Here is a 26,776-nt window from a genome sequence, read left to right as displayed (position 1 = left end):
GTCATAGTAAAGTATGTCGTCCAAAATCGGTCAAAAACTCATACTATAGTATGTTGTCCAAAATCAGTCAAAAAAGTCATAGTATAGTATGCCCTCAAACATCAGTCAGAAAAGTCACAGTATGTCGTCTACAATCGGTCAAAAAAGTCATACTATAGTATGTCGTCAAAAGTCATAGTATAGTATGCCCTCCAAAATCAGTCAAAAAGTCATACTGTCGTATGTCATCCAAAATCAGTTCAAAAGTTATAGTATGTCGTCCAAATGAAAACCAACATGTCTCAGGATTGCAGAGGGCACTTGTTCCAGCCAGGGCTTGAACCTGGATCTGTTTTTTCAAAGTACTAACCACTACACCAACTTTGTGGACAACAAAAAGTCACATTATAGCATGTCGTCCAAAATCAGTCAGAAAAGTCATACTATAGTAAGTCGTCCGAAATCATCCAATAAAGTCATAGTATAGTATGTTGTCCAAAATCAGTCAGAAAAGTCATAGTATAGTATGCCGTCCAAAATCGGTCAAAAGTCACAGTATAGTATGTCTTCCAAAATCAGTCAAAAACCTCATAGTATAGTATGTTGTCCAAGATCAGTTAAAAAATTCATATTATAATATGCCATCCAAAATTAGTCAAAAGTCATACTATAGTATGTCGTCTAAAATCAGTCAAAAAAGTCATAGTATAGTAAGTCGTCCGAAATCATCCAATAAAGTCTTAGTATAGTATGTCGTCCAAAATCAGTCAGAAAAGTTTTAGTATAGTATGTCGTCCAAAATCATTCAAAAAAAGTACAACGTACTGTGTCAATACTCTGTATCTGCAGATACTTGTCATCTAAGAGACTAGGCCTGGGGTCAACCAAGCTGATCCCATATCTCCTATTATCACCTGCTGAATGTAATTGGGGTTGTCTTTCAGGTCAACAAGGGAGATTATGAAGGTGAGGTGGTTATCTTTGGGTCCCCCACTGCCCAGCAGAAGGCCAAGGAACTGATTGAAGACTTGGTGGCAGATGGCGGCTCTAGATTTTACGATGGTACTATATTTTTTATTTTCCCCCAAAAGAAATACGTTTTAAAAGGATTCTTGGAAGTTGGACATATTTCACATAGTTTTAATATTGCATGAACTTTTTAAATCCATAAAGGAATCCAACATGATTTTGCTTTATCTGTCAGTTTCTCCAATATAATGAATCAGCAGCTTACTGATCTGTCTCTAAGGTGGTGGCAGGAGTGACTCAGTCTGGTCTTCCAGTCAATTGAAGGCATCCAATGTCACCCAGCCTCGTGCAACAATAGACTGGAATGCTATCCGAGAGAACAAGGACAAGTATGAAGAGCTCAAATGGAAGGGTGAGGAAAGTATTTTACCCACACTCGATGTATATTTAGCCTTGTGCAGCAAAATGCTTTTGGAGTAAACATTAAATAATTTTTGTCTGCCATTGTTTGTTGATTAGTTCATCCCTGTAACAACTTCATTTGTAAAAATGACTGGACCTCATTCAGGCTTTAAACTATTTCTGTAATCTCTATAACTATCTTCAGACATCCCACCCATGAAGAAGAAGTTTTACATAGAGAATGAGTGTGTGTCCACGCGCACAACAGAGGAAGTCAGAGAATGGAGGTAAATCTGAAGTGATAACGCCTTTTTTCACCTTTTTTGTTTTTACATAAAGTGGAATTGTTCTCCAGCCTGAAACAAATCATTTGTGCCTCTTTTTAATAACTTCAGTGTCATCTGAACAAGTCAGGCTGTACCCTTTAAACACACTTATGAGACAAGGACAATTGAGAATTAATGATGTTTAGAGTCGAGTTGACATTTATGGGGAAAATGGAAAATTATCTGCTTTTTTGTCATCAGGATCCTCTGTCAGTGTCACAGTGTTTTAGATTTAAAATGTGGATTAATATGTTGAATTGATATTCTACATCCAACCTGTGAACAACAAGAAAATATAATTTTTTAGGATTAATAACTGTATTTTGTAATATGATTTCTGAAACAAATAGTATTTATCTTATCTTTTGGCAGCACAGCAGCAACATTTGTAGTCGCCATTCTAACTCTTCATTTATTTCCTTGTTTTTGGCTGTTTTAATTTTTCTGCAGGAAGGAGAATAACAATATCTTTGTTGACGACTTGAAAGAGGGTGAGGAGAAGCGGCCTTTTCTCAATCCCTGTTGCACTTTCCTGGAGGCCTTTGAGCTTTATCCAGAAATCATGGAAAACATTAAGAGAGTTGGCTTCATCAAACCAACCCCCATCCAGGTATGAGCAAAGCACCTCTAATTTAGCTCTCCAATCAAACTTTGAAAGTATATGGTCATGACATTAAGGTCAGAGGTTATGCATTATAAACTTCTAAGTGTATAGAAGAAACTAACCATAGGAAAACCCTACTATTTAAGTAGTATTTATTTATCAGTTAAGGAGATCAAATGTGGAGCAATGACAGACAGTCTTTTGTTCATTAGTTGTCATGTTTGCGTATCTATTTTGCTTAAAACTTTTTCCTATCCAGTAAATTGTTTGTTCATTTCAGTCTCAGGCCTGGCCGGTGCTGCTGAGCGGGGAGGACCTGATAGCCATTGCACAGACAGGAACAGGGAAAACCCTGGCCTACCTGCTGCCAGGGTTCATTCACATGGACGGACAGCCTGTGTGAGTACAGGAGAGGTCTTACTTTGAAGACTTCTCATAAGCTTTTATGACATATATCCCAAACTGTGAATATGCTGTTTGACTGTCGAGCTCTTTTTGTGCTTTCTTCCTTCCTAGACCAAGGAACGAGCGCAGTGGTCCAGGCATGTTGGTGCTGACTCCAACCAGAGAGCTGGCCCTGCAGATTGAAACTGAATGCAACAAGTACCGCTATAAAGGCTACAAAAGGTCCAGCAGCCTCATGAATCACAATTCAACCGCACTAAAGAAGCACCATGACTTTTTTTTTTTTTCTATCTTTACCTTCTCTCAGTATCTGTATCTATGGCGGAGGGGACAGGAAAGGCCAGATCAACCTGGTAAAGAGTGGGGTGGACATAGTTATCGCCACACCAGGTCGACTAAATGACCTGCAGATGAACGAACTCATCAGCCTCGCCTCTGTCACCTATCTGGTCAGTTGTTTGTGTCGCAGTGAGAATGGATGTCATGGGAACAGCAACATCATCAAATGTCTCGCTACATCTGGGAAATTGTGCAGCTCTTGCTGCATTAAGAGATTTTCTTCTCTGTCCACTGGGTTCAGGTGCTGGACGAGGCTGACAGGATGCTCGATATGGGCTTTGAACCTCAAATTATGAAGATTCTCCTGGACATTCGTCCAGACCGACAGACGGTCATGACCAGGTATGAATCCAGTCGTAAGGAACAGTGCAGATCTTCACCATAAAAAAAAAACATCCACATGCTTGAAAAATTAGTTCTTTTTAATAGAGAAAAGATATTTGTCACAACTTTGCATCAATCATTCATGAAAGAAAAGACATTTAATTATTTGTGGAATTTGAAGAAAATGCATTTGCAGCATTAAAGTTGAAATAGGACGCCTTACTATGAAAATATGATTTTAAAACATTTCAGTGCCACTTGGCCAACTGGTGTAAGACGACTATCCAAATCCTACCTCAAGGATCCCATGATGGTTTATGTGGGCACCCTGGACTTGGCGGTAAGTCAAAATGAGTCTTGTAAATGCAGTCATTTTTTAGATGTTTTGACGAGTTTATAGATGTCTGGGACACGTCTTTGTCCTTCCGGTTTCTGTGCTTTTTATTATTTCCTCAGGGAACATGGTGACCTGTATTTAGAATATAAACTATCAGATTGTGAATACGTGTTAAAACACTATGTTTTTTTTTCGTTCTGGGTCTTAGGCAGTTGACACTGTACAGCAAACCGTGCTGATCGTCATTGAAGAAGAGAAAAAGTCCTACTTGTATGACTTCATCAGAAACATGCTGCCCGACGATAAAGTCCTCATCTTTGTTGGCAAGAAGATTATGTGAGTTGGATGTGACTTCCAAACAAGGGAGTTCTTTTAGTGCAGTTAAAATCCAACTAAAGAAAACATACTTATGTATTTCCATTTATTGCTGGAAAACTAGAATTATAAAAATGTAAATATAATGGGGCTATTACAGTCATAATTATTTGGAGAGACTGCACTGACGTTGTCCTGTGTATATTTGTGTCTCTGTTCATTGCAATCTCAGGGCTGATGACCTGTCGAGTGACATGTGTCTGCAGGGTCTGGCTGTGCAGAGTCTCCATGGTGACCGTGAGCAGTGTGACCGTGAAGAAGCCCTCAAGGACTTTAAAGACAGTATGTGATAGGATTGTTGTGTTTTTAAAGGTTTTAGTTTGCCAGTGCTACTTTACATTGATGCCAGTTCAAGATCAAATTTAACCATTGAATGAGTAACACGTTTTTGAAAAATATTTTTCCAGGTCGAGTTCGTATCCTGGTTGCCACAGACCTGGCGTCTCGAGGACTGGATGTCCATGACATAACGCACGTCTTTAACTTTGACTTCCCACGTAACATAGAGGAGTACGTCCATCGCATCGGCCGCACTGGCCGAGCTGGGTAAGTGTATGTGTGTGAGCAGGTAACTTTGTTCAGATTACCGCCTACATTCTTCCAATCTGATCTTTACAGATCAAATTTGATGGTTCACTTAAGTACAACTGTTTTGCATCAAAAAGTTATGCGACGTACTTTGATCCATTGGGGGAAATTCAGAAACACTGAAGCAATTACCGGGATTTGTAGGTGAGATTCAGATTTGGGGGACAACGACCTCCATTGTTGGTTTATTGTGCCGCTGGCAAAAAAGTCACACGACCTCTGAGCTGATTGTTCGCCTCGTACACGTCACTTAGCCACATAACAGAGATATGATCTAGGACAAAACACTGAAGTGACAGAACTGATTTGAAAATGGGATTCAGATAATTGTCACTTCAGCCTGGTAATGTGAACACAGCATTTGTTCTGCATTCTTCTGGGATCACATGATTTGAAAATCCCTGTCAGTATCTGGCTGCTCTTGGGTTCACTGGTCATGTTTATGCTTTCATGTTCCAGGCGTTCAGGTGCTGCTGTTACCCTGGTAACCAGGGAAAACTGGAGGATGGCCCCTGAACTGATCCCAATCCTGGAGCGCTCAGGACAGGTTGGCACACACTTTCTAGTATATCAAATATTAATAGGGCATGTTTGCAGGTGTTTACCCTGTATTGTAATTTTACAGCAGAGAAAGGGGATCTGATTTTTAATGAATAAACCATAGAATACTATTTCACTTCTCCTCATACTGTACAAAGTCCCGTTTTCTTGGTTGAACACTGAAACACAGTGTACTCATGTAGGAAGCATGTGTAATTGAATCAACTGTTTGTTTGTGTGTCAACAGATTAAACAAAATGTTTAGCAAGATTTCAGGACATTTAATCTTTGTGAATCAAATTACAGGAGGTCCCTGATGAGCTGGTGCTTATGGCAGAAAGATACGAGAAGCACAAGAGGGAGAAGGATATGTATGATCCAAGGGGAGGACAAGGACGAGTGGGGTGGAGAGATGGAGGAAGAGGAGGCAGGGACTGGGGCCACTAATACATGATTGTTCATACATGTCGGCATAGTGTTTCCTTCTGTTTAGCGTTCTAATAGGAATATAGTTGTTTTTTTCCCCTTAACATGATGGCGCATAATCTAAATAAAATGCCCATGTTAAATGTACAATTTTATTTAATTGAACTTGATCTTTTTTTGCTGGATTCACATAATTTAAGGCATCATTTTTTATTTATTTATTTTTTTTAATGTTTGAAATGCACAGTTTTTACAGTTTATAATTCACCAACTGCTGCAGATATATTTTGAGTATTTTGTTGTTTATGTTGAATTGGTAACTTCTGAACTGGTAAATGCTGAATGTTTGATACAATAACGGTTAACTCAGCTTTGCACAATTTGATCCACACTCCTGGATGATTTTAAAGGCAAATGTTTGTCATTTCCACCGGTAAAGTACCAAGTAGTCAAGTGTTGACCTTAATCAGCTTCAGGACCTTGTCTGCACATGGACAGTAAATGCTGCTCTAACCGTGCAAGAGATGTGAGGAACAGCAAGAAACAAACCTGTAGATTGACGCAAATTGAAAAGGAGAATTAAAATATATTGTGATCTTAACCATTCAACAGGTGTGTTATTTAATTCCTACGCACTCGTACATTTAAGGTAACTAACACAAATTTAAAATTAACACAGGAACTTCACTGACGCATTTGAAGAGAAAATGTAAAACTCATGCAGGTTATTTTACACATTGTCATATTCACATGCACCTACTCAAAATTCTTCAATTCCACCAGCACAGCAGTTACCTTTTTTCTATTTAACTTCCCTTAAACTGGCTTTAGGTTAAATTTAGTCCTATTCTTCCCATGATAAATGAAAGGTCAGAGTGTGACATGCTTTAAAACTATACCAATAGCTACATCTTGTGGACAAATGGGTGTATTGTAAAGATGCTATGTGTTGAAAACAGAAAATGACCACAGGTCAACATTTTGGTTGAAACATGTTTAATGTTGCAAAGAGGCTCATGCCATCTTACAATAAGGTGCAGTAGCTTATGCTAATTTAAGCTTCTCCAGTGCAAGTGCAAAGTTAGCAAAATGCCAATGTAATCAAAGTGCTTCAGGGATCAACAGGTGGTCTACTCTTGAGTCTATTGAGAGAGACTAACTTGGACCATTTATATCTTAAAACACCACAAAACACTTCTAAATTCTAGTCATCTACTACTCAGAAGAACAGAGTTTTAACTTCTTGCTCCTACGAAGTATCACATGGTTGCAAACACACACGTACCATGTAAAGACACCAGTATCTGCAGTACAGAGGGGGAGCAGGGGATGGGATAAATTGCAACAGCGCTATTGTTCAATGTCTCATTGTCACAGAAAGGTATCATGGAACTAAGCAACAGTGCACATTTAAAACTATCCGATATTACACTATGTAATGATAATCTTACCACTGAAATGCAGTCGGTAGTACCATCTACAGTACTAATGATCTATGGGTTGTTCTTTCCTTCGAATGCTCTTGCGATGCATTGTGATGATTAACCAGTGTTTGATTATTAAGTTGAAGCAGCCAATTGTAGGATGGAGGTGGATGACTGATGTCCTGCCGTGGGAGACCTTGGGGTCGGCAGAGTAGCACAACATTCATTTGTTCCTCTGGGCCTTCTGGGCGGACTTGGTGATTTTACCAGTGGTGGAGACCTTCTTCTCCACGGCCTTAATCACACCCACAGCCACCGTTTGACGCATGTCACGCACCGCGAAACGACCTGCGGGACGAGGAGGGAATAGGGGGCATTTTAGGTGACAGAGCCATCTGGAAGAGTGCGCTTGAAATTCAACACACTTGAACTCACCCAGCGGAGGGTACTCGGAGAAGCTCTCCACGCACATCGGCTTGCCAGGAACCATGTCCACGATGGCCGCATCTCCAGACTTGAGGGCTTTAGGGTTGTCCTCCAGCTTCTTGCCAGAGCGGCGGTCGATCTTCTCCTTCAGCTCGGCAAACTTGCAGGCGATGTGAGCAGTGTGGCAGTCCAGGACAGGAGCATAACCAGCACTGATCTGGCCTGGGTGGTTCAGGATGATCACCTGCAACACAAAGACAACATGGACGGCCCACTGAAATAAATGTGAAAAGATTTGTTGGCTTATAGTTTGTTAGTTAACCAAACAAAACTGCACAGTTGGATTATAGCATCAATTTTTGATTTGACTTGGCTTTTACCTTTTATCTATTTTGATCCATCAGAACAGTAATTTTACATTTCAAAAGCTAAAAATAACTGATTGTGTTTAACCCTTAGAACACAGGGCATTTAGGCTGCTTTTTTCCAAGACTGTTAAAATGTATAAACAGAGGCTATAAGAAAATATGTGCAATATAGAGTCTTAGTATATCCTTCCAGCACAGCTTATAGACAATCTGATGAAATTATTATTATTTTTTCCATTTTTACCAACTATATACACACACCTCAGCAAAAAAAGTACTCGGAATCGGATTGAATTTGTGAAATTAGTTAAATTTTGCTACTCCCGGTTTTTTAAAAAAGAAAAGCAACATCAAACGAATCATATCTTTAACTCAACAACACACAAGATGAAAAAATGCCTGGAGGTATATAAGCACCCCCCCAGGATTGACATATAAAGACTAGTGTATTATTCCCATGGCAATTTATCAAGGGTGCACCTACGGCACAGATCTGTGTCTTTTTTTTTTTTAGATACGACACATGATATAACCGCTCATATCGTGTCGTATCTAAAATAAAAAAAAGTAAAAAAAAAAACTACCTGGGCAGTGAAGTTGGCAGCTTCCTGTGGTGGGTCGTTCTTGCTGTCTCCGGCAACGTTGCCACGGCGGATGTCCTTGACTGACACGTTCTTGACATTAAAGCCCACGTTGTCGCCGGGCAGCGCTTCAGTCAGGGCCTCATGGTGCATCTCCACAGACTTCACCTCAGTGGTCACATTGACGGGGGCAAACGTCACGACCATGCCAGGCTTGAGGATTCCGGTCTCCACGCGGCCCACTGGCACAGTCCCAATACCTGACACGGGAATAAACATTAACATGAATTTGAATGAACATGACGTGTGTGTCTTCATCAGTGTCACATAACATGCCTCCAATCTTGTAGACGTCCTGCAGGGGCAGACGCAGAGGTTTGTCTGTTGGACGGGTGGGAGGCTGAATAGCATCCAGAGCCTCCAGGAGAGTGGTGCCTGATGCGTTGCCTTCTTTCCTGGTGATCTTCCAGCCCTTAAACCAATTCATCTGGAAAGCACGAAATAATACTAGGGTATTTTTCTAGCAGCACTACATTTACAGGTAATTGATTCAGTTCAGTTTATTGTTTATTTGACACGGGCAAGCAAAGAAACAGCGATCAGGACAGAATAGGAACATAAGCCAACTAAAGTAGACAATTAAGACAGAATGGTGATAGGTAATATGGCCTATCACATTATAGCTACAGTCTGATCCAGGATATAGTATGATTTAACCATTCAAAACAGTGGATATAAATAACTGGCTAACCTACATAGCAACAAAATTTTTTAATGTCATCTGCAACAAAATGCTATGGTAGTCTGGCCTGAAACACGGGTGCAATTTATTTGTATTTGTGTTTACACGATGGCGTGGATTAGTATTCATAATTCATAAGGAATAAGGAATAAAACAGTGTAATTCATGTCAGTGCTCGCAGCGGTTTTTGCTTCTAATGCATGGTGTTAGCTTACAGCGTCTAATATCAGACGTTGGTGCTCTGACTTGATGTCTCAACTGTTTAACTACATTAAGTGTTTGCATCTAAGGCCCATCTGCTTCCTGTTCAGCACAAGTTCCTCAGAGCTGCTTTAAAAAGGCTCATTCTAGAGTTAATATCAGAACTGCAGCTTTTCCTTCCAGGCAACATCAGTATTTACATTTGACGCCGCCTATGTCTTAATAATAATTTAATCATTTCTATTGCTCTTCCAGGTGTTCCACTTACATTGGGACTGGGCTCAAGCATGTTGTCTCCGTTCCAGCCTGAAATGGGCACAAAGGCAACGGTGTCTGGATTGTAGCCAATCTTCTTGATGTACGTGCTCACTTCCTTCACGATTTCCTCGTAGCGCTTCTGACTGTAGTTTGGCTCGGTGGAGTCCATCTTGTTGATGCCCACGATGAGCTGCTTTACTCCCAGCGTGTAGGCCAGCAGGGCGTGCTCACGGGTCTGACCGTTCTTGGAAATCCCCGCCTCGAACTCCCCGACGCCAGCTGCGACAATCAGCACGGCACAATCTGCCTGAAGGTGCACGAGATGAAACGTTAGTTCTGTAATTAAAAATGAGATTTAGTGGCAGGATGTTTCCTTTGATTTGCACAACAATCTTTAATGATGAATCCAATACAAGAAAGTGAAACAGATCCTTCAAGTTAACTCTACATCCACATTTAGATATTTAACAACTTCCCCTTAAACCACTTGAGTGTTGCTTTAGCAGAATACCCATGTCAACATCATACTAGGTCAAACCCCACGTACCAGTTTCAGTTCTCTGGAGGACCGAAACAGGTTTTCCTCAAGACTTTCCCCCATATTTATTCTGTCTTCGTATTCTGACCTATTTCCCTGTCCGTGCAGATAGAAAAAATATCCCCACAGCCATGCTTCACTCTGAGGATGGTGTTCTCAGGGAGCTGGGCCAGTTATGTGTGTGGGTGGGGGGGTTTTCTCCGGGTTCTCCCGTTTCCTCCCACAGTCCAAAAACATGCACGTTCGGGGGATTAGGTAAATTGGACACTGAATGAGAGTGAATGGGTGTTTGTCTCTATATGTTGTCCCTGTGATGGACTGGTGACCTGTCCAGGGTGCACCTTGCCTTTCGCTCTATGGCAGCTGGAGGTAGAGGATAAAGCGGTAGAAGATGGATGATGATGAAGGTGAACTGTAGGCTCCTTTGACCAGATCACCTTCTTAAAGTGTGTTTTGGGAGTCTCTATGGCACAATCCCAAGACAGTCGTTAATAAAGCACAGTACTGTGGAGCTCATGACTTATAGTGTGGTCTTACGGTCAGACATTTCAAAGTTCAACGTTGACCTCTTGGCTGCTTTTCTCATGAATGTCCTCCTCTTGATAGATTTGACAGCCTTTCCATGTTTAAATAATAGATTTTGACCACTTTGTGCAGCCTCTTTGTCTTCAAAAAGGGTCGATTGTGTGATTTCTGCACGATTATCGCTACTACCGTTTGTTTTTCGTTAAATATGGGATATAAAATTTGAGTCAACAACACATAACCACATTTCATAACGCCTGAAGATGTGACCTATAAACACACACACTGCCAGGATAAGGAGTTGTGTACTATTCCCACGGCAATTTACCGTGGGTGCACCTGCGGCACGGATCCCTGCTGTGTAAGCATTGAGGGTTAATTGGTGGAACCAGATTTTATTTAAGAGCTTCGGAGGGAGTGAATACATATGCTTTTTTTTCTTTCTTCATTAATTTCACTTGACGAATTTGGAGTATTTTCTTTGAGTTTAAAACCTAAAATCCCCAAACGCGTTCATTTAAATTACAGACTGAGGGGGAAATACATTAATAAGGCACGACACGTTTCAAATTTACCTCAAACATTGCTGTGCTATCACAGCTAATGTGTTTTTTTTGTTAATTCCAAAGAAAAACGTCAACAAATCATGTTCCACCATTAACCTTCGGACAAGTCACTTTTAAGAACTTTGGATAATTGCATTTAAGTGCATTATTGTTCATGTAGTGGCACATGTTGGACCATGAGTGGCGGCGTGTTGGCGGCTCATGTTACACACCTGTGAGGTCCCGGTGATCATGTTCTTGATAAAGTCTCTGTGACCCGGGGCATCGATGATGGTCACATAGTACTTGCTGGTTTCAAATTTCCACAGCGAGATGTCGATGGTGATGCCGCGCTCTCTTTCGGCCTTCAGCTTGTCCAGCACCCAGGCGTATTTGAACGATCCCTTCCCCATCTGAAAAACAAGCAAGAGATCATGTAATACATTTTCTTTTTAAAATCACTGTTGTTTTTATGATGAATGGTGTTCTGGTGCACTGCTGAGTCAATACTGCCCTGTGTTCATTGTTACTCTGGCTCTAAATTTAAGGTCTGGAGGTAAAGTGTCAGCTTTTTCTTCTCCTTACCTCAGCAGCTTCCTTTTCAAACTTCTCGATGGTCCTCTTGTCGATGCCGCCGCACTTGTAGATGAGGTGGCCCGTGGTGGTGGACTTGCCAGAGTCCACGTGGCCGATCACTACGATGTTGATGTGAAGTTTCTCCTTTCCCATGGCGACTGGAGACGGCGGGGGTCACAAGACACGTCTGCTTGAGCCAAGTCGTCGAGGGAGATCGATATGAGGTGTGTTCTGTGGAGCAAGAAAGAGAAAGCTTACGTGAATCGATGGTGATCGACAGAAGAAGGAAGACACAAAAGTCAGTGATTACGTGTGAAATCAAACTCGAGGTTTCAGTGTTGTAATGTAACAAAGTACTTAAGTACAACATTCACATATCTGTACTTTACTTTGTTATTTGTATTTCTCGCAACTTTTACTTTTACGCCACTACATTTCCTCTAACTATCTTTGTTACTCGTTACTACCAAATCAAATCAGAAGAGAAAGAGTTGGTATTATGGTCTGTATTTATATAGAGTTTTTCTCGTCTTAATGAGCTGCTTTACACTACACATGGGGTTCAGTGTCTTGCTCAAGGACACATACAGACTAGTCAAGCCAGGAATTGAACCCACATCCTTCCAGTTGAAAGACAACTCACCTTACCTCACTTCTAAAACTTAAGTACATTTTATATCAGAACATTACTTTTGATACTTAAGTACAGTAAATGTCATATACTTTTCAAGACTTTTACTTAAGTAATATTATAAAAAAAGTAATTTTCTGGTAAGATATTTGTACTTTTACTCAAGTATCCCTTTCCGGTACTGTATACAAGACTGACTAATTTAAATATAGATATTTTATACCTTTTTAAGATGCTTATTCACAGAACAATCGGCAATAAAAATCAAATGCTTGCTGTAATACTTAGATTTTATCAAGAGACTTACGCCTCGTTTAAAAGAAATGATTCACATAATTTCACCTAAGGCAGCTTGCACAAACTTTGGGCTGCAAGAGTGTAATCAGATGCGTCTGGTCTCTGATCCCAGTCTGTTTTCTTTCTCCGTCGAGAGTAAACTTATCTCTGCTCGAAGAGAATCAAAATTGACATAACTCTGAGTCCGATTTCTACAGATGCCTCTAAGGATCCACTGTGTGGCTGGCTTGTCTTTGTGGTGTCTCTGTGTGCCATGTTTGTTGCCAATTTTCAGACCAGTGTCATGTTTTTTTAAGGTTTTTAAGTCAAATTGATGTAAAAGCATCTCAACTTTTGCACAAGGGAGGAGACGATAATCCCTTTACTTGAGTTTGAAGCCGACCGTGTTGTTTGTTTTCTCCTGTGTGTGTGTGTGTGTGAAACTGAACTCAGTGACAGAGCCTTGATAAGCAATGGATGTTTTCCTAAGTGGTTTGTCTCTAAAGATTAGTGATGGTGTCAATGGCTACTGAACTGCGCCAAGCACACAATCCTCTGCTCCTCCTCTCTCTCCCTCTCTCTCTCCATCCATCCATCCATCCCTCCATCCACACCCCTGCTCCCCTCCCCTGTGACACTGACACATCAAAACAACAAGGCTGTGGTGTTTCACAGCAACACACTCTGTTCACAGCCACAGAATTTGTAGTACAGCTTCACCTCATCACAAAATCCTCCATTTTGTCAGATCCAAGTCTCTAACCGTGTAGCAGCCATTTCTCACTATGCAGTGAAATGCGCACAGGACCCACACACACACACACACACACACACACGCTGGTTTTGCACTCTGCAGGAGTGTTACAGTCGACACTGAATATCAGGAATCACACACGTCATATAAAGTTTGCTCTAAGTAATAAAACTGAGTGAGGAGCCCATTACATTTTTAAACATGTTTTTTTTTACAGAGAATGGCCACTAACACACAGCTGTAACAAGATCCGGACCTGACATCCTCAGGTGAACTTAGGAGAAACTAGAAACCACCTCCATGCATCCAAGTCATCCCTCGTGTGTAACGTCACAGCTGCCGCAGTGCGCTTTAACGCACTAAACATGTAAACACCATCAACAACTGCCGACATTAAGTCTAATGTTTAAAGGGATTTCATGGAAATGTCATCCCTCCGCCATGTTCTATCCGCTGGCTGCGGGCTGACGCCAGGTTGCGCATTAACCACCCGCCGTCTGCCCTCTTTTCTGCACCACAACAACATTCCCCCGAGCACCTGCTGGAGACTGAGCCGCTGAAGAAAAACGCCCCCATGCACGGCGTCAAAACGCAAATTCCCTGAATGAATCAGTTCGTGTGCGGTGTCGTACCTGAGAGCTGCGCGGTGTCAGGTCAGGCTGCGGGACCGGAGAGGCTGTAGGGAGACGCTGATCCGGTTATAGCGCACAGGACAGGACAGGACAGGCGGGGGTGTTGCGTAATTGCGCGCACCCGCTGCTGCACAGCATCACAACGAGGGACTGCTGTTCGTGTTCCTGCACCTTCTGCAAAACAGAGTCGCTTAACTACAGTTCCTCCACTGTCCAACTTGGAGTGTGGAATAGTGTCTGGACAATTTTAGAATCTGTAGATTTGTAAATTACGTTTGTAATCGCATGTTGTTTGTTACTATGGTAACCCAAAAAGTCACTTACCTAGAATACCTGATGAACTTTCTTTATTTTAACATTTTCTCCTTCAAATTATTTCTATAATTAAACCATTAAACCCAATAACAGACAACTAAATTGTACATATATATGAGTAACTACAGCACTCTTTTAATATCCCTAATGAGTGAATGTCTGTTTCTCTTTTTACATTGTTTACATTTTTATATTCTTTGTTATTTTTTCAACCTTCAGATACATCACTATCTGGATGGGAGGCTTCTTTCAGTCCACGTCAACGTGCAATTTCTGTGCCGAGACATGATAAGCAGATATAATTTAGTTTAAAGTTTCCTATAAAAATGCATGCACACCAACAGCTGAAGAGGGTCATTATAGTTTGATTTGCTTGATCCTCGTGTTACTCGGGGATGATGCTGGTGTTGTACGAGGTCAGACGGGGTCAAATGCAAGGTGCAGGTGGAGGCGATTGCTTTTCCAAGACACTGGTTGGATTAAATTCACCCTTAATTTGTCTCCAGGAAATCTGTCTGCTCAGAGACACCGGCCGATCAAACATGCAGTAGTTGTTGTTTTAATTGTGCTCAATTGTGCTGTTTTTTTTTTTTAATTAATCCATAATACTTCACGGTATAAATGTTTTAGATGAACTGAAGAGATTCTTCTTAATCTTCACCTGAGATAAACTAATCTGAGACACTGGTACAGCAATGAAAAAATAACACAACACATTTTCAGATTGGAGCATAATAGCTGTATATACAATTACGGGACAAGGATTTAAGACATTATTACAGGAATGATCCTGGGGTGAAAGTTCACAATCACTTATATACAGTGTGCATCATTTAAAAAAAGTCCCTTTACCATCAAGACAAATGTAAAACAGAAATATAAAAACAAAACAAAGAAATGCAACTTTTTATAATAAAAAACAATTAAAAAATTTCAAAGACCTGACTGAATTATTTGATCCCTTTAAAATGAATGTAATAAGGCACAAGTGCATTTCGTGCTACGTGGTGAAATTACAGAAAAGAAAAAAAAAACGAATGGAAATGTTATAAAGGTCATTGTAGGCTGAAAACTGTTTATTTTAATGGCTCTACTCTTCATAACTGTTTATTAAATGTGAGCTTACAGTAGGTCACACAGTTTGTTCATCTTTTCTGGAGGCTTCTGAACCAAGCTGATATAATTGGAACATAGATATGTAGAGGTGGGTGAATCTGTATTCATGTTTTGTGTATTAATGCACACTCTTAATTGCACTTTGGAAGTCAACAGTGGGTGTTGTTTGCGGATGAACGGTGTAATGTAAAGAAACTTTACGTAAGGTTCTAGACTTGAATGCAATTTCACTTACTGGACAACCTACAGCGTGTCTGGATCCCACAATTCCTTATCATCATCTGGGATTATAAGGAATTGTGGGATCCAGACATCATCAATCGATCATCTTTTTCCACATTATTTAGAGTAAACATGCATATAGTATTATATTCAGGTGTCCTGAGGGCGCAAATTCAAACGGATTAATCACATTTAATCTGTAAAGCTGATGCTGGGAGCTTTCATAATGACTACTACTTTTCTAGCATTGTTAAGCATGCCATCATAAAATCATTTTAAAACAAAATAATTCAGTTGACATACAGTTTCGACGTGTGAGGTGTAAGACATAAACAAAGCTGACCCTTTATGACACAAGATACCTGAGAAATAGCAGCACAGAAAGTGAAGTGGCTGTGTCCACCAGCAATCTCTTTTTAAAGCCACTTTTCTTTCCCTATCATAGAAAGACACCAAAATCTTAGCATTTTCTTAGTGTTATAGATGGATAGAAATATCTTGACCCGGACTCCATTTACATTAGATCATCACTGCTACTAAAGAGGAGCCTGGTGGACATAACCTGCAGATACAATCCATATTGATTTATACATAAAATCCTGTTACCGCACCATACGAAGTGATAAATGCGAGTGCAGGATTTTCTCTTTTGTGCGACAGGTGACAGGAGGAATCTCTCCGAGAGTCCAGTCGCCTTAGCATAGCACTCGGAAACATCCAGACACTGATAAATGAGAATCTCCGCGGACAGAAAGAGATTTACAGGCTTCGCTGTAAGGCATTATCTCAAATAAGTATTTGTGCGTGCTGTGCAGTTACACTCTTCTCCCACCAAGTGTGTGTGTCGAGTTTGGGATGACGTGTTTATACAATTAAAAACAACACATTTGGGCACATATGTATGGGTCGCGAAGTAGCACACATTGGGTTATCCCAAACTAAACACACAGATGTGTAAGAAAAAAAAAAGAGTGTGGACTTTTCCTATGATTGTAAAACTTGAAGATAAAATAAAAAATAAAGCAGAATTTCTCTGGAGGGTGTGATTACATTTAAGTCAAAGAGGTTGGAAACAGTTGACCAACTACAGCGTCACACAGAGGTGCAATGCTGCCCTCCACAGGAAGAAAGGTTTCTGTCACTTAATATTCTTCCATAAAGACCAAGAAATTCCAAAACTGCCTTAATGGCGAGGTGATGATTTTTCTCCATATTGAAAATTGATTTTAGTATTGAGAAGAATCATCACTTACTCACCATTTATTATTAAATATTACGTTCATCAGCTGTAGCTCTATCTCCAGTTTCTTGTTTCTATTGTTGGATAGTACATCTTGTGTCACAGTTTATTTGGCTTTGATTATTATTTTTGCCTCCAGAGCATTTCTGCTTTACTTAAAAGTGCAATCGGGTCTTTTCACCACAGCGACTGCAGATTCATACGTCAACATCCACATTCACACTATAAACAGTTTAAAAAAAAGAAAAAGTATCCCTAAATGTGTCATGACTGATCATCTCTTGTCTTTACAACGTATCAGTGCCACTGGAGTCCGTCTCACTACAATTACCTGTTATGTAAGCCTGTGACTGAGATTTGTCCTCCTGACTGATCTGAATCATCACACAGACGAGTCCCGCTTCACCTTCTGGCTCAGTCTCCGTGAGAGGTCGTGTGAACGGCCCACGGCTGCAGCGTTCCTCGACCGAACATGGTGTAGAAAGACGCTCCGATCAGGTTGATGGCGGCAGCAATGTAGAAGACAGTCTGCCATTCTTCTATGGTGTTCTAAAGACAGTCGGCACAGTTCATTATTAGTATTAAAAAACTCCACTTCTCACAAGATACCCTTACATTTTCCAGAGTGATCATTAGAGCTTGAATCCCAATTTTAGACAAGCATAAATATGCACATTTGAATATTACTGTTTGATTGTCAAAAACTAGTACTGATAAGAAAATGCATGTCAATTCCAATGGTTAACATCCATCCATATCTTTGCATTTGTCAGATAGAAATCCAGGTAATTCAGTCAGCTTTATTCATTTATAGAGACAAACCTTTTAAGTGCCCACTGGAACTTTTTTTTTTTCATAACATTATTGCTTAAAAACCAATTAATTAAAGCATTGTCACAAAAATGAAAAACGTCAGTCAGCTGTGGAACGGACAGACCTGTAAAAACGACCCGAAATAATGAATTGGATCGTGATGCATCAATCAAACTGCCATCTACCCCCGCATGCTCAGAAGACAGCGCCAGAGCTTGTGCTAGATTGCTAAATTCAACAAGACAGTGACAGCAACGTCAAGCAATGGCAGAAAAGATGCCAACAACAGGTGTCGGTCGCAAACGAAAGGCGTTTTTTGGGAAAAGCTACTGCCAAGAAAAAGGCTGATGCAGAGAGATTCAAGGCCAGAGTGAACATCGGTGCTGCATTTGAAGGCTGGTGACAACAGAAAGCCCAGAAAGGGCTGCAGAGTGATGACATCGTGACACAGTTGAGTACTTGTTGTTTGTCATCATTACATTGTCAGTTGAACTGACGCGTTTCCAAAAAACTTACGTGAATCTGTGTTCGTTGCGTGTTCCTGTGCTCTGGAGGCGTAGCTTCGGAGGGAAGTCTACGTTTTTGAATTCAAAATGTAGCCTGCGCAAACTGTTCTTCCAGGATCTCCAACCCTAACCCTACCTTTAAGGAACCAAACTAAACTGTGTAGCCTGGTAAATCAGTTTGTGAGTGAGTTTCTTACCTTTTCAGTGAGAGCTCTTGCGATGACTGGTCCCACCATACCAGGAATGGTGGCAAAGGTGTTGGTGATTCCCAGCAGAATGCCAGCATATCTTTAAGATTAATGTACACTTTATTATTGTTATTATTATTATTATTATTACAATATAAGAAGTGTTTATTAACCTGCGATTAATAAAGCACTTATTGTATGGAGTGATGGAAAAGAGTAGCGCTTACGAAGGGGCAATGTCGAGGTGGTTGATGTTGAAGCCAGAGGCTGACACTCCTCCCAGAGATGAGGAGATGGTGAGAAAGGTCACAGCCAAAGTGTAGTTACAGCCTGTGTAACCTGCTGCCACCAGGAACACGGCTGGCCCAATCATGCCTACGCAACACATACAGTCAGCAGTGTTTAATGCCAGCACAAGCGTTTGTCCCCGTGCGATGGATACAGAAGTCATGAGTCTGTGTCCATGACTCAGCTGTGATGAGGGTGTTCCTTACCAATAATGGAGGCGACTTTCCGGACCGTAACTGTGGGGTAGTGGCAGGTTTCTCGCAGGTAATCAGCTAACTGTCCACTCAGCACAGCCAGTACTGCACAGCCCAGGTACGGCAGAGCAGACAGCATACCATTCTGTGGTGGACAGGAAACAATAGAACATTATGTGTTCAAATGCAAATTATCTTATGTAAATGAGTAAATAAAATGAGTCAATAAACCTCTGATGATATGCCAGCAACATAATGAGGGTTATTCCTTTTTAGGTTTTTTTGTATTATCTCCCTTGTCGCATACATCATTCTGATATTGTATTGTTTAAAGCTGCAGTAAGTAAATGTTTTGAGAGCTCCTCTTATCAGAGGAGACCACATGTACTCATTTTAAAAACGTGACCGATGACCATAGGCAATATTTCAACCTCTGAAATGCTCAGATGACACTGGCATGTGTTTTCATGCATTGATTGTCTGGCACTTTCCTTTTTTAGGTTTCCTCAGAGTATAGGAAGTCATTTGCTGGACTAGTTTAGAACAGTTTTGTAGAACAGCCAATAAGAACAGCCTTACTTTCTGAACTTCCCTATGATTGGTTATAATCTCCAATCACGGGCCAGAATGCAGGTAGAGGCGACGCAGGAAATTGACTTATCTCTCAGATTACTTTATGCTGAAAGGTTACTATGGAAGTATATTTTTGCCAAACTCATATTTGCCTTTAAAGTTAAGTTCTCAATGTTTTCAAAGACAAAAATACAGTGGATTTGATCATAATCTAACTCTTGCTGGATCTTACTTGCTGTATACTGAATCCTAGCACATCATTCATGTAGGTGGGCAGCAGCGTCAGGAGGGTGTAGAAGGTCCAGTTGTAGGAGAAGTGAGCCACGACGATGGCCCACAGCGGCCTGGATGTGATGATGGCTCGCCAGGGGATGCAGTCTGTAGATGGGGACAGCTTGGACACGTAGAAAGTGGAACACAGGAAATAGATTTACCAGGACATTCTCAATCAATACATCTACACATGAAAATGTTTTCTCTATTATTACTCACAAATATAGTAACACATAGTGTTCAAGCATATGGGAGGGGTTAAGAATTTTATTTGCACACAAATAACTAATTTAACTATTTAACTATTCCTCCCCTGCTGGACACAAAATGCAACTGTTTTCCTCAGGACTGCTGGGCTCATTTTTATCTATAAATTTAAACAAATCTACTATACATTGCTTATGTGTATACATCATCATCATCATCAATTTAATATTTGTTTTAATTAATATATAATGTAGCCCCATTCTCTATAATAACATTCTTGGAACCAAGAGTTTTCAACGTGGTTAACCCTGGTGCAGGATAATGTACAACTCCTTATATGGTCATCCTGGGTGTTCATAGGTCACATATTTATATAAGTTATTTTTAATTTTATATCACATTTTTATTAGTGATATAAAGTAGCAATAATTGTGCAGAAGTCACAAAACAGACCGTTTTTCTTTTCTTATTTTTCATAAAAATAAGCCAAGTGAACTTTGAACTGTGACGTATGTCCAAATTTCACAAATTCAATCCGATTCTTAAACACTTTTAGTAAATTTTTTATATAATATAAAATACATACAAGACTCTCGATATTGCACATTCTTATAGCCTCTGTATAAACTGTATGTTTAAACATGGAAAAAAGCAGCCGAAAATGCTCTGTGTTCTCATGGTTAAGTGGCATTTAACACAATCTGAGAGGAGACATACAGTAAACCAAGGGGTCAAGTAGGAGTTAGTTAGTTAGTGAATGGTGAAACCTGCATCCCTGTGAGCTTGTTAACAGTATTTAGCGCAGCTGGGTGTCACAATAAAATGCAGAACCATGGTCAACGTTATGACTTAACAGCTGAGGAAGACAGATAAGAAAATGTAACTATACAATACACTGAGGTCATAAAACACTAGTATCACTGTGACACTGCAGAGAAAAAGCCTGACAGCTCTCTGCTGCTACTGTTTGAACAACAGTGTGAACAACAGTCCACCGCCAATCAAAATTGAAGGTCTGCTCTTACATTAACAACACATTAACTATTAAAATGTGTATTTGCAAAAATGTTCATTTCAGTTTGTTTAAATCACAAAAAAAGCTTAAAAGACACATGTACATCTTTTTCTGAATTTCAGCAATAAAGGGTAGACAAGTCTAGATCCTCTTTTTTATAAACCTATAAAAGCATGTTTATCATTTATTTTGGATACTGGTGTTACCTGGTTCTTGAGTGAGGAGGTGATATAAAGCCTCTCCTGCTCTGATATTCGTGGGTGAGCGTTTGGACTGTCAAAGACGAGGAAAATCCACAGGATGAACCACACCATGCCAACAATACCTGTGCACATGTATCCAAAAAAGACTTGGGTTACTACCTATTAAGATTGAGGCCTTATATCTATGCAGCATGAATCCTCAATAACATGAACAATTGTAATGTAACAATCTGCCGTGTAGATAAATTCAAGCACAACAGAATGGAAAAACCATATCCAGTTGCAGAGTTTCCATTTGTAAGCACATTTTCCTACAAGTTGCTGAGCCACTGTTTCCACAGGCCAAACAGGAACAAAGGAGCAGACGCTGGAAATGCTTCCTCTGACATCAGAAAAACAGACTGTGGTGCATGGACATCCATGAAAAGGACACAGATATTATTCAACACTGACTATTATTATTATTATTATCATTATTATTATTATTGTTATTATTATTATTAACTGCCCATTTTTTTCTGTCAGTCTTTTCTGAAAATCCTATTACCTCTTTAAAAGTTGCCCAAGGTTAAATCATAAATGTTAAAATCTAATCAAAACTGTGAAAACTTGACATACAAATCAATGTTCATATGCTCCTCCTGTGTTTAGCAACACAGTGGTAAAGATAATTCATTCCGAAAAGAAATCTGGGAAATGGGTGTAATCTCTCACATTAGATTGAGGGGACTATTTACCAAATTTACTAAATATACTCATTTAATCAAATGCGCTGGATTTCTGTTTTTAGACAGTCAGATTATGACCTGGTAGTCACACCCCAGGTGTATTACCAAACACATAGAAGACGTAGGTCCAGCCGAAGTAGAAGCAGATTTCACCAGACAGAGGAAGAGATACCACTGTTCCCAGCTGAGCACCTGGAGAGAAGAGAAAACAGCAACAGATTCTAATTTCATTGTGTAACTATTGAGTAATAAATAAACAGAGAGTAAAAGGTCAATATTTGCAGTTCTGAGACATGATAATGCAAGAGGCTGCAAAGCCTCAATGATACTGATGGACCAAGTTTCATCGTGCCTGTACTAAAAGCAGAAATTATGGCGAGAACTGTCAAAGTCAATTTCCAAGTTACGGCTTTACGATGGACAATTTGTCAGAGTACAACATAGTTCAAAAGCAGCAGCCAACTTGCAGCAACTTGATTATTTGATTTTAGAATTATTGCAAATACATTCATGTTGATTGCCTCATTATGTTTTATGTCTTTGTGAATGCACATTGTGTAACTGCTGAGTCAACGCTAGCAGTTCTGAGACAGATGATGATGCAAGAGGCGGCTAAGCCCCAACAAAACTGAGGGATCAAATTTCACACTCCCTGGATGTCAGGAAGTACTTTTTAATTGACAGCAAATACTTGGAATGTTTGCTTGATACATTATAATTATCTAATGTTTTGTTCATAGAACTTTGTTGATCAACTCAATGATTAAAGAACTGTTCTGGATCATGTTTAAATATCAATGAAAATGTGTTGTGCAAAAGGATATGAAAACTCAAATGAATATTTAGAGAAAGAAATAAAGCTTCTTGGTTACATAAATAGTAATATGTTTGACTAGAGAACAGTTTTCCTCTGTATCCATCTTGTACAGTTAGGGTCTGTGTGTCTTACCAATGTAAGAAATTGTGAGCAGTCGACTCCTCTCCAACGGCGGAGCCCATGCTGCCCACATTGTGTACATAGCAGGAAACGTGACTCCCTGAACACAACAACATGAATAAGAGCACAAATATTCAAAACCAGGTTTATTTTATTTATATGAATTATCTAATGCATACAGTTTAACAAGATTAAGCTCATCTCAAATATGCACAAATAGTAGACAAATAATTTCAGTGTCCCTACCTCTCCTACCCCCTCCAACACCCGGACAGCAATGAGATAGCTTGCACCCAGGTCAGCAGCCACAGGGGTGAGCAGTGTAAAAACTACAGTTCCCAGAATTCCAAAGCCCATCAGCCACTTGGGTCCCAGGCGGCCAGCTAGGTAACCCCCAGGGATCTGTGTCAGGATGTAACCATAGAAGAAGGAGCCTAGGATCCAGCCTTGTGTCTCAGAGTCCCAGTCATACACACTGGCCTGTGTGGGCGAGGTTCAAAACTATATTAAGCAAAGCAGGATCAAATACTATGGCAGCCTAAGACCTATACACAATGTACATGAATAGTATATTATTTCTTTCAAAAATTATGTTATTTTGCATATTGATTCCTAGGCTCCACCTCTAAAAGATGTGAGTTAAAAATGACCAAAGCTACCACTTGATTTACAGAGGCAAGAAAAAGTATGTGAACTCTTAGGAATTTCCTCATTTTGTATTTACAAACAAAATGTGCTTAGAGAAAATATTTCATATTTATATTAAACATTCACAGTGGTGATTCACAAGTCGTTGTTAATTGGCAAAATGGACAAAACTAATGAAGGATAATTATCTTAAGTGGGACTCTTCACCGTGTTGTTGGGATTGGGCCGTGCAGGGCTGGCATGAGCAGGACAAACTGACCCACTGTGGTTGGTGCTGAAGTGATCCGTGTTGTTAAGCATGTCCACCATCGCCACACTGAGGTTCACTCGCAGAGAGTAAACCACAAAGAAACCATAACAGGAGAGCAGCGCCAAGCCATAGCGGGATGAGCAGCACACTGGAGCTACAGAGTGACAGGAGGGAAAGATAATGAGACCTGTGTGACACATGCACTGCAAATGTGCTGTCATTATCTGTAATGTTGGGATGACTTGACTGTTGCAGTACAAGGTAGCATGACTGCAGGCAGCATGATTGTAGTGAAAAATTGAGAAGAAATCTTACTGGTCCTGAACTATCTTTACTTTCATTTGTTCAAAGCAAAAATCAAATCAAAAAGTTTGTTACAGCTTGTCAAAAATAATCTCTTTGCGATGTGTCTTTGTAAGAACGACAGTAATCTGTGGACATCGCAATCAACTATATAATGGTTTTTATATGACAGTTTAGGGACAAGGCAATTTCTCAAACAATGAAAAAACAACAATCAATGGATAAATAACTGATAATCAATAATATATGTGAAACAATCATAATCACAATCAACGTAAACACAAATAAATACAGCAAGATATTTATATAATGCGACAAGCTAAAATGGTTCGTATTATGTTAAAAAAGCAATTATGGGTTCATTAAAATATTTGGCATTATACAAAACACACAACAATTTGATAACCAATTAATGATTAATCTGAGGATTATTTAAAAATTCATGTAATGTCATGACAGCAAAAACAAATATGACATGAACCAGAGGTATCACTGTGAAGTGAAATACATAAAATGACACTACACTCGTGACTCAGACATAAATGAACATGTCAACAAAAGTTTCAACGGACAGGATGGGTGTGAACAAGCTAATGTCTGTTCACTCACTACACGTCAGTTAGGAAAAGTAGCTATAATACCAAATGTCAACCATTGGGCTTCAATAAATAATCAAGCATTTGATTCCAAAAACATAATAATAAATTACTCTTCAGCTATTATGATAATCTGTTATTCATCTTGTGTCTTAAATCTAATCTAATCTCAAGACATTTGAGGACATCCTCATTTTAAAGTTTGCAACAAATCACCATATGTTGACATTTTATATACCAGACATTGCTTATTTAAGAAAAAATAATCAATAAAGAAAAAAAAAATCGTTAAAATAAGACTAGCAGCAGCATTATGTATCAGCATCTGTTTCAAACAAAGCTATAACTAACACAGACAGACAACAGAAATCCATTGAAGTGCCTGTGTTCTTAAATTGTTACTGTGACCACAACTCTTGCACTTTATGTTTGTCGAGTTGTACTTTTGTATTTCCATGTTTGTATTGTAGTTGCTGCCTTCCTGTTTTTTATTTAACTATGATGTGTGCTGCTGCCTTTCTTGGCCAGGTCACCCTTGTGAAAGAGACCTTCATCTCAATGGGTCTTTTATCTGGTTAAATAAAGGAGAAATAAATTAAAAAAAAAAACACCATAACACGTTTCATGCAGAGATATTTACGCCACATTACGATAACATTTTCACACATGATGTGGACAAATTCAACAATAACGAGCCTCATTCTGCAATTGTATTTTTACATTTAGCTACCAATACTTTGACACATAATTTATAGTCTGGTTACTACTTTTAAATTTAGTAAACTAGAACATGAAATGTAACAGCTGTTTTACTTTTTGAGCCTGGCGCTTTAGTGTATTGTGTTTTGTGTACTTTCCTTATTTGGACGGAGGAAAGATACAGCCGATACAGCCTCAAAGGTAGCGCGGGTTAGGAGAATGATCTGGGATTTGCATCGCTGTAGCTAAACTACATGCCGCCTTTAAGATTAGCTAGAGGGTTAGCTTCTGTTAGCGTTACCTCTCTGCACTCTGTCTTCGTGTCCGCGGTGAAGCAGCGGTGTCTCCTGCTCGTCCCTCTCTGTGTCCGAGTCGTACCGCTCCATTGTTGAGTTTCTTTTAGAGCAGCTGAGCTCTACAGCATCACAAAGCCTGAGTGTGAAGCTAACAACAACAACAGAAGGAGGAGCACAAGCCGGAAGCTAACCACCACCAGTCAGCTGAGGGTTTTTTTTGTATACAAAACTTTATTTATACAGAGCCTGGCAGGTGATATCTGTGGGGAAATGCCCACAATCCAGATAAATTTAAAAGAAAACATAGTAACAATAAAAAAAGAGGACTCGAGATTGGATTCTTCATATAGTGCTTTAGATTTCACAGCTTTAGGGTTTAGTGTGTCCAGAAATTATTGAAAGTAGTCAGCTGAGTCGCTCACTGCTGTCACATGACGAGCGTGGAAACGCCCCAATAATTTGACCCTGAGTTTAGTCTTCAGGTGCAGACTATCTTAGTAAACGCGTACCATCATTGATAAACAAACAATAATTACAATAACTTTGGACATGCACAAACATATGTACATATTATAAAGCTATACTGCATCATTTTTAAATGTCCATTACATCAAGATCATTGTCACATTAGTTCACACTATGATAACTAAGCCTGTATCAGCTCCACACCACTACCAGTCGTGTTATGGAATATACATCCTTCCCCTCCAGATTCTGTGTTGTGAGTGTATACTACTGAAAGATGCAGCATACAAATAATGTTTCCTCATTTCTGTTCACAGAGACCAAACAGAGGAAGAATAACGCATCAATGACAGCAAAAAACATAACCTAAAGTAACACACTACAGCTTTAAGCATGTGGAGTTCTACAAGGCATTATACAGTCAAGTACTGATGCTGAAAAGGCCAGAATGATATCACAACCATGGGTTTACTATAACCTTTGCCACACACGTACACGCACACACACTCCTGAACCCATTGGAGTTTTTGGTAAATAAGACAAGTTTTGTTTTTGTTGCAGATGGGAAATGGACAGTTACTGTAATTGACCACTCACACGCTCACATGAA

General features: G+C 39.8%; 3 protein-coding genes across 4 annotated transcripts in view; 1 reads left to right on the top strand and 2 right to left on the bottom strand.

Moving 5' to 3' along the window:
• ddx43 (DEAD (Asp-Glu-Ala-Asp) box polypeptide 43) overlaps positions 1 to 6,203 on the top strand; it is a 7,496-nt gene extending 1,293 nt beyond the window's left edge. Inside the window, exons 2-15 of the mRNA XM_044046315.1 lie at positions 924 to 1,041; positions 1,229 to 1,360; positions 1,556 to 1,637; positions 2,127 to 2,286; positions 2,561 to 2,679; positions 2,797 to 2,907; positions 2,993 to 3,134; positions 3,266 to 3,366; positions 3,601 to 3,688; positions 3,894 to 4,021; positions 4,233 to 4,342; positions 4,468 to 4,606; positions 5,108 to 5,195; positions 5,495 to 6,203. Coding sequence (XP_043902250.1) covers positions 924 to 1,041; positions 1,229 to 1,360; positions 1,556 to 1,637; positions 2,127 to 2,286; positions 2,561 to 2,679; positions 2,797 to 2,907; positions 2,993 to 3,134; positions 3,266 to 3,366; positions 3,601 to 3,688; positions 3,894 to 4,021; positions 4,233 to 4,342; positions 4,468 to 4,606; positions 5,108 to 5,195; positions 5,495 to 5,635 — 1,659 coding nt within the window. The 3' untranslated portion in view covers positions 5,636 to 6,203. The remainder of the gene's footprint in view (positions 1 to 923; positions 1,042 to 1,228; positions 1,361 to 1,555; positions 1,638 to 2,126; positions 2,287 to 2,560; positions 2,680 to 2,796; positions 2,908 to 2,992; positions 3,135 to 3,265; positions 3,367 to 3,600; positions 3,689 to 3,893; positions 4,022 to 4,232; positions 4,343 to 4,467; positions 4,607 to 5,107; positions 5,196 to 5,494) is intronic.
• Positions 6,204 to 6,593: 390 nt separating this feature from the next.
• On the bottom strand, positions 6,594 to 14,213 carry LOC122781999 (elongation factor 1-alpha 1). 2 transcript variants are annotated; one of them, XM_044046162.1, is made up of 8 exons: positions 14,092 to 14,213; positions 11,808 to 12,029; positions 11,456 to 11,635; positions 9,625 to 9,921; positions 8,750 to 8,900; positions 8,417 to 8,673; positions 7,474 to 7,708; positions 6,594 to 7,386 (listed from the first exon to the last, which is right to left on the bottom strand). In XM_044046162.1, the coding sequence occupies exons 2-8, from the start codon at positions 11,949 to 11,951 to the stop codon at positions 7,262 to 7,264; spliced, it is 1,389 nt and encodes a 462-aa protein (XP_043902097.1). In that variant the 5' UTR covers positions 11,952 to 12,029; positions 14,092 to 14,213; the 3' UTR covers positions 6,594 to 7,261. The 2 variants fall into 2 exon arrangements, with proteins under 2 accessions (XP_043902097.1, XP_043902098.1); XM_044046163.1 differs by lacking the exon at positions 14,092 to 14,213 and adding an exon at positions 13,716 to 13,734.
• A 1,115-nt stretch (positions 14,214 to 15,328) lies between these two features.
• slc17a5 (solute carrier family 17 member 5) lies at positions 15,329 to 25,890 on the bottom strand. Its single transcript, XM_044046447.1, has 11 exons — positions 25,707 to 25,890; positions 23,765 to 23,961; positions 23,156 to 23,389; positions 22,922 to 23,009; positions 22,078 to 22,164; positions 21,248 to 21,366; positions 19,779 to 19,940; positions 18,986 to 19,118; positions 18,719 to 18,866; positions 18,501 to 18,591; positions 15,329 to 17,533 (listed from the first exon to the last, which is right to left on the bottom strand). The coding sequence occupies exons 1-11, from the start codon at positions 25,789 to 25,791 to the stop codon at positions 17,399 to 17,401; spliced, it is 1,479 nt and encodes a 492-aa protein (XP_043902382.1). The 5' UTR covers positions 25,792 to 25,890; the 3' UTR covers positions 15,329 to 17,398.
• Between the last annotated feature and the right edge of the window lie 886 nt (positions 25,891 to 26,776).

The sequence above is a fragment of the Solea senegalensis genome, linkage group LG15, assembly GCF_019176455.1.
Source record: "Solea senegalensis isolate Sse05_10M linkage group LG15, IFAPA_SoseM_1, whole genome shotgun sequence".
Classification (NCBI taxonomy): domain Eukaryota; kingdom Metazoa; phylum Chordata; class Actinopteri; order Pleuronectiformes; family Soleidae; genus Solea; species Solea senegalensis.
The sequence above is the reverse complement of the archived record's forward strand: the minus strand, read 5'-3'. Positions and strand labels throughout refer to the sequence as shown.

Bases quoted from the DNA above. Each gene is read 5' to 3' on its own strand.
- slc17a5 (XM_044046447.1), bottom strand. From the start codon at position 25,791: ATGGAGCGGTACGACTCGGACACAGAGAGGGACGAGCAGGAGACACCG. The intron at 23,962-25,706 runs GTAACGCTAACA...GTCACTCTGTAG, and splicing joins CGAAGACAGAGTGCAGAGAG to CTCCAGTGTGCTGCTCATCC. The intron at 18,592-18,718 runs GTAAGCGCTACT...TTAATCTTAAAG, and splicing joins CACCTCGACATTGCCCCTTC to ATATGCTGGCATTCTGCTGG.
- LOC122781999 (XM_044046162.1), bottom strand. From the start codon at position 11,951: ATGGGAAAGGAGAAACTTCACATCAACATCGTAGTGATCGGCCACGTG. The intron at 11,636-11,807 runs GTAAGGAGAAGA...CTTGTTTTTCAG, and splicing joins TTGAAAAGGAAGCTGCTGAG to ATGGGGAAGGGATCGTTCAA. The intron at 7,709-8,416 runs GTAGTTTTTTTT...TTTGTGTTGCAG, and splicing joins CTGCCAACTTCACTGCCCAG to GTGATCATCCTGAACCACCC.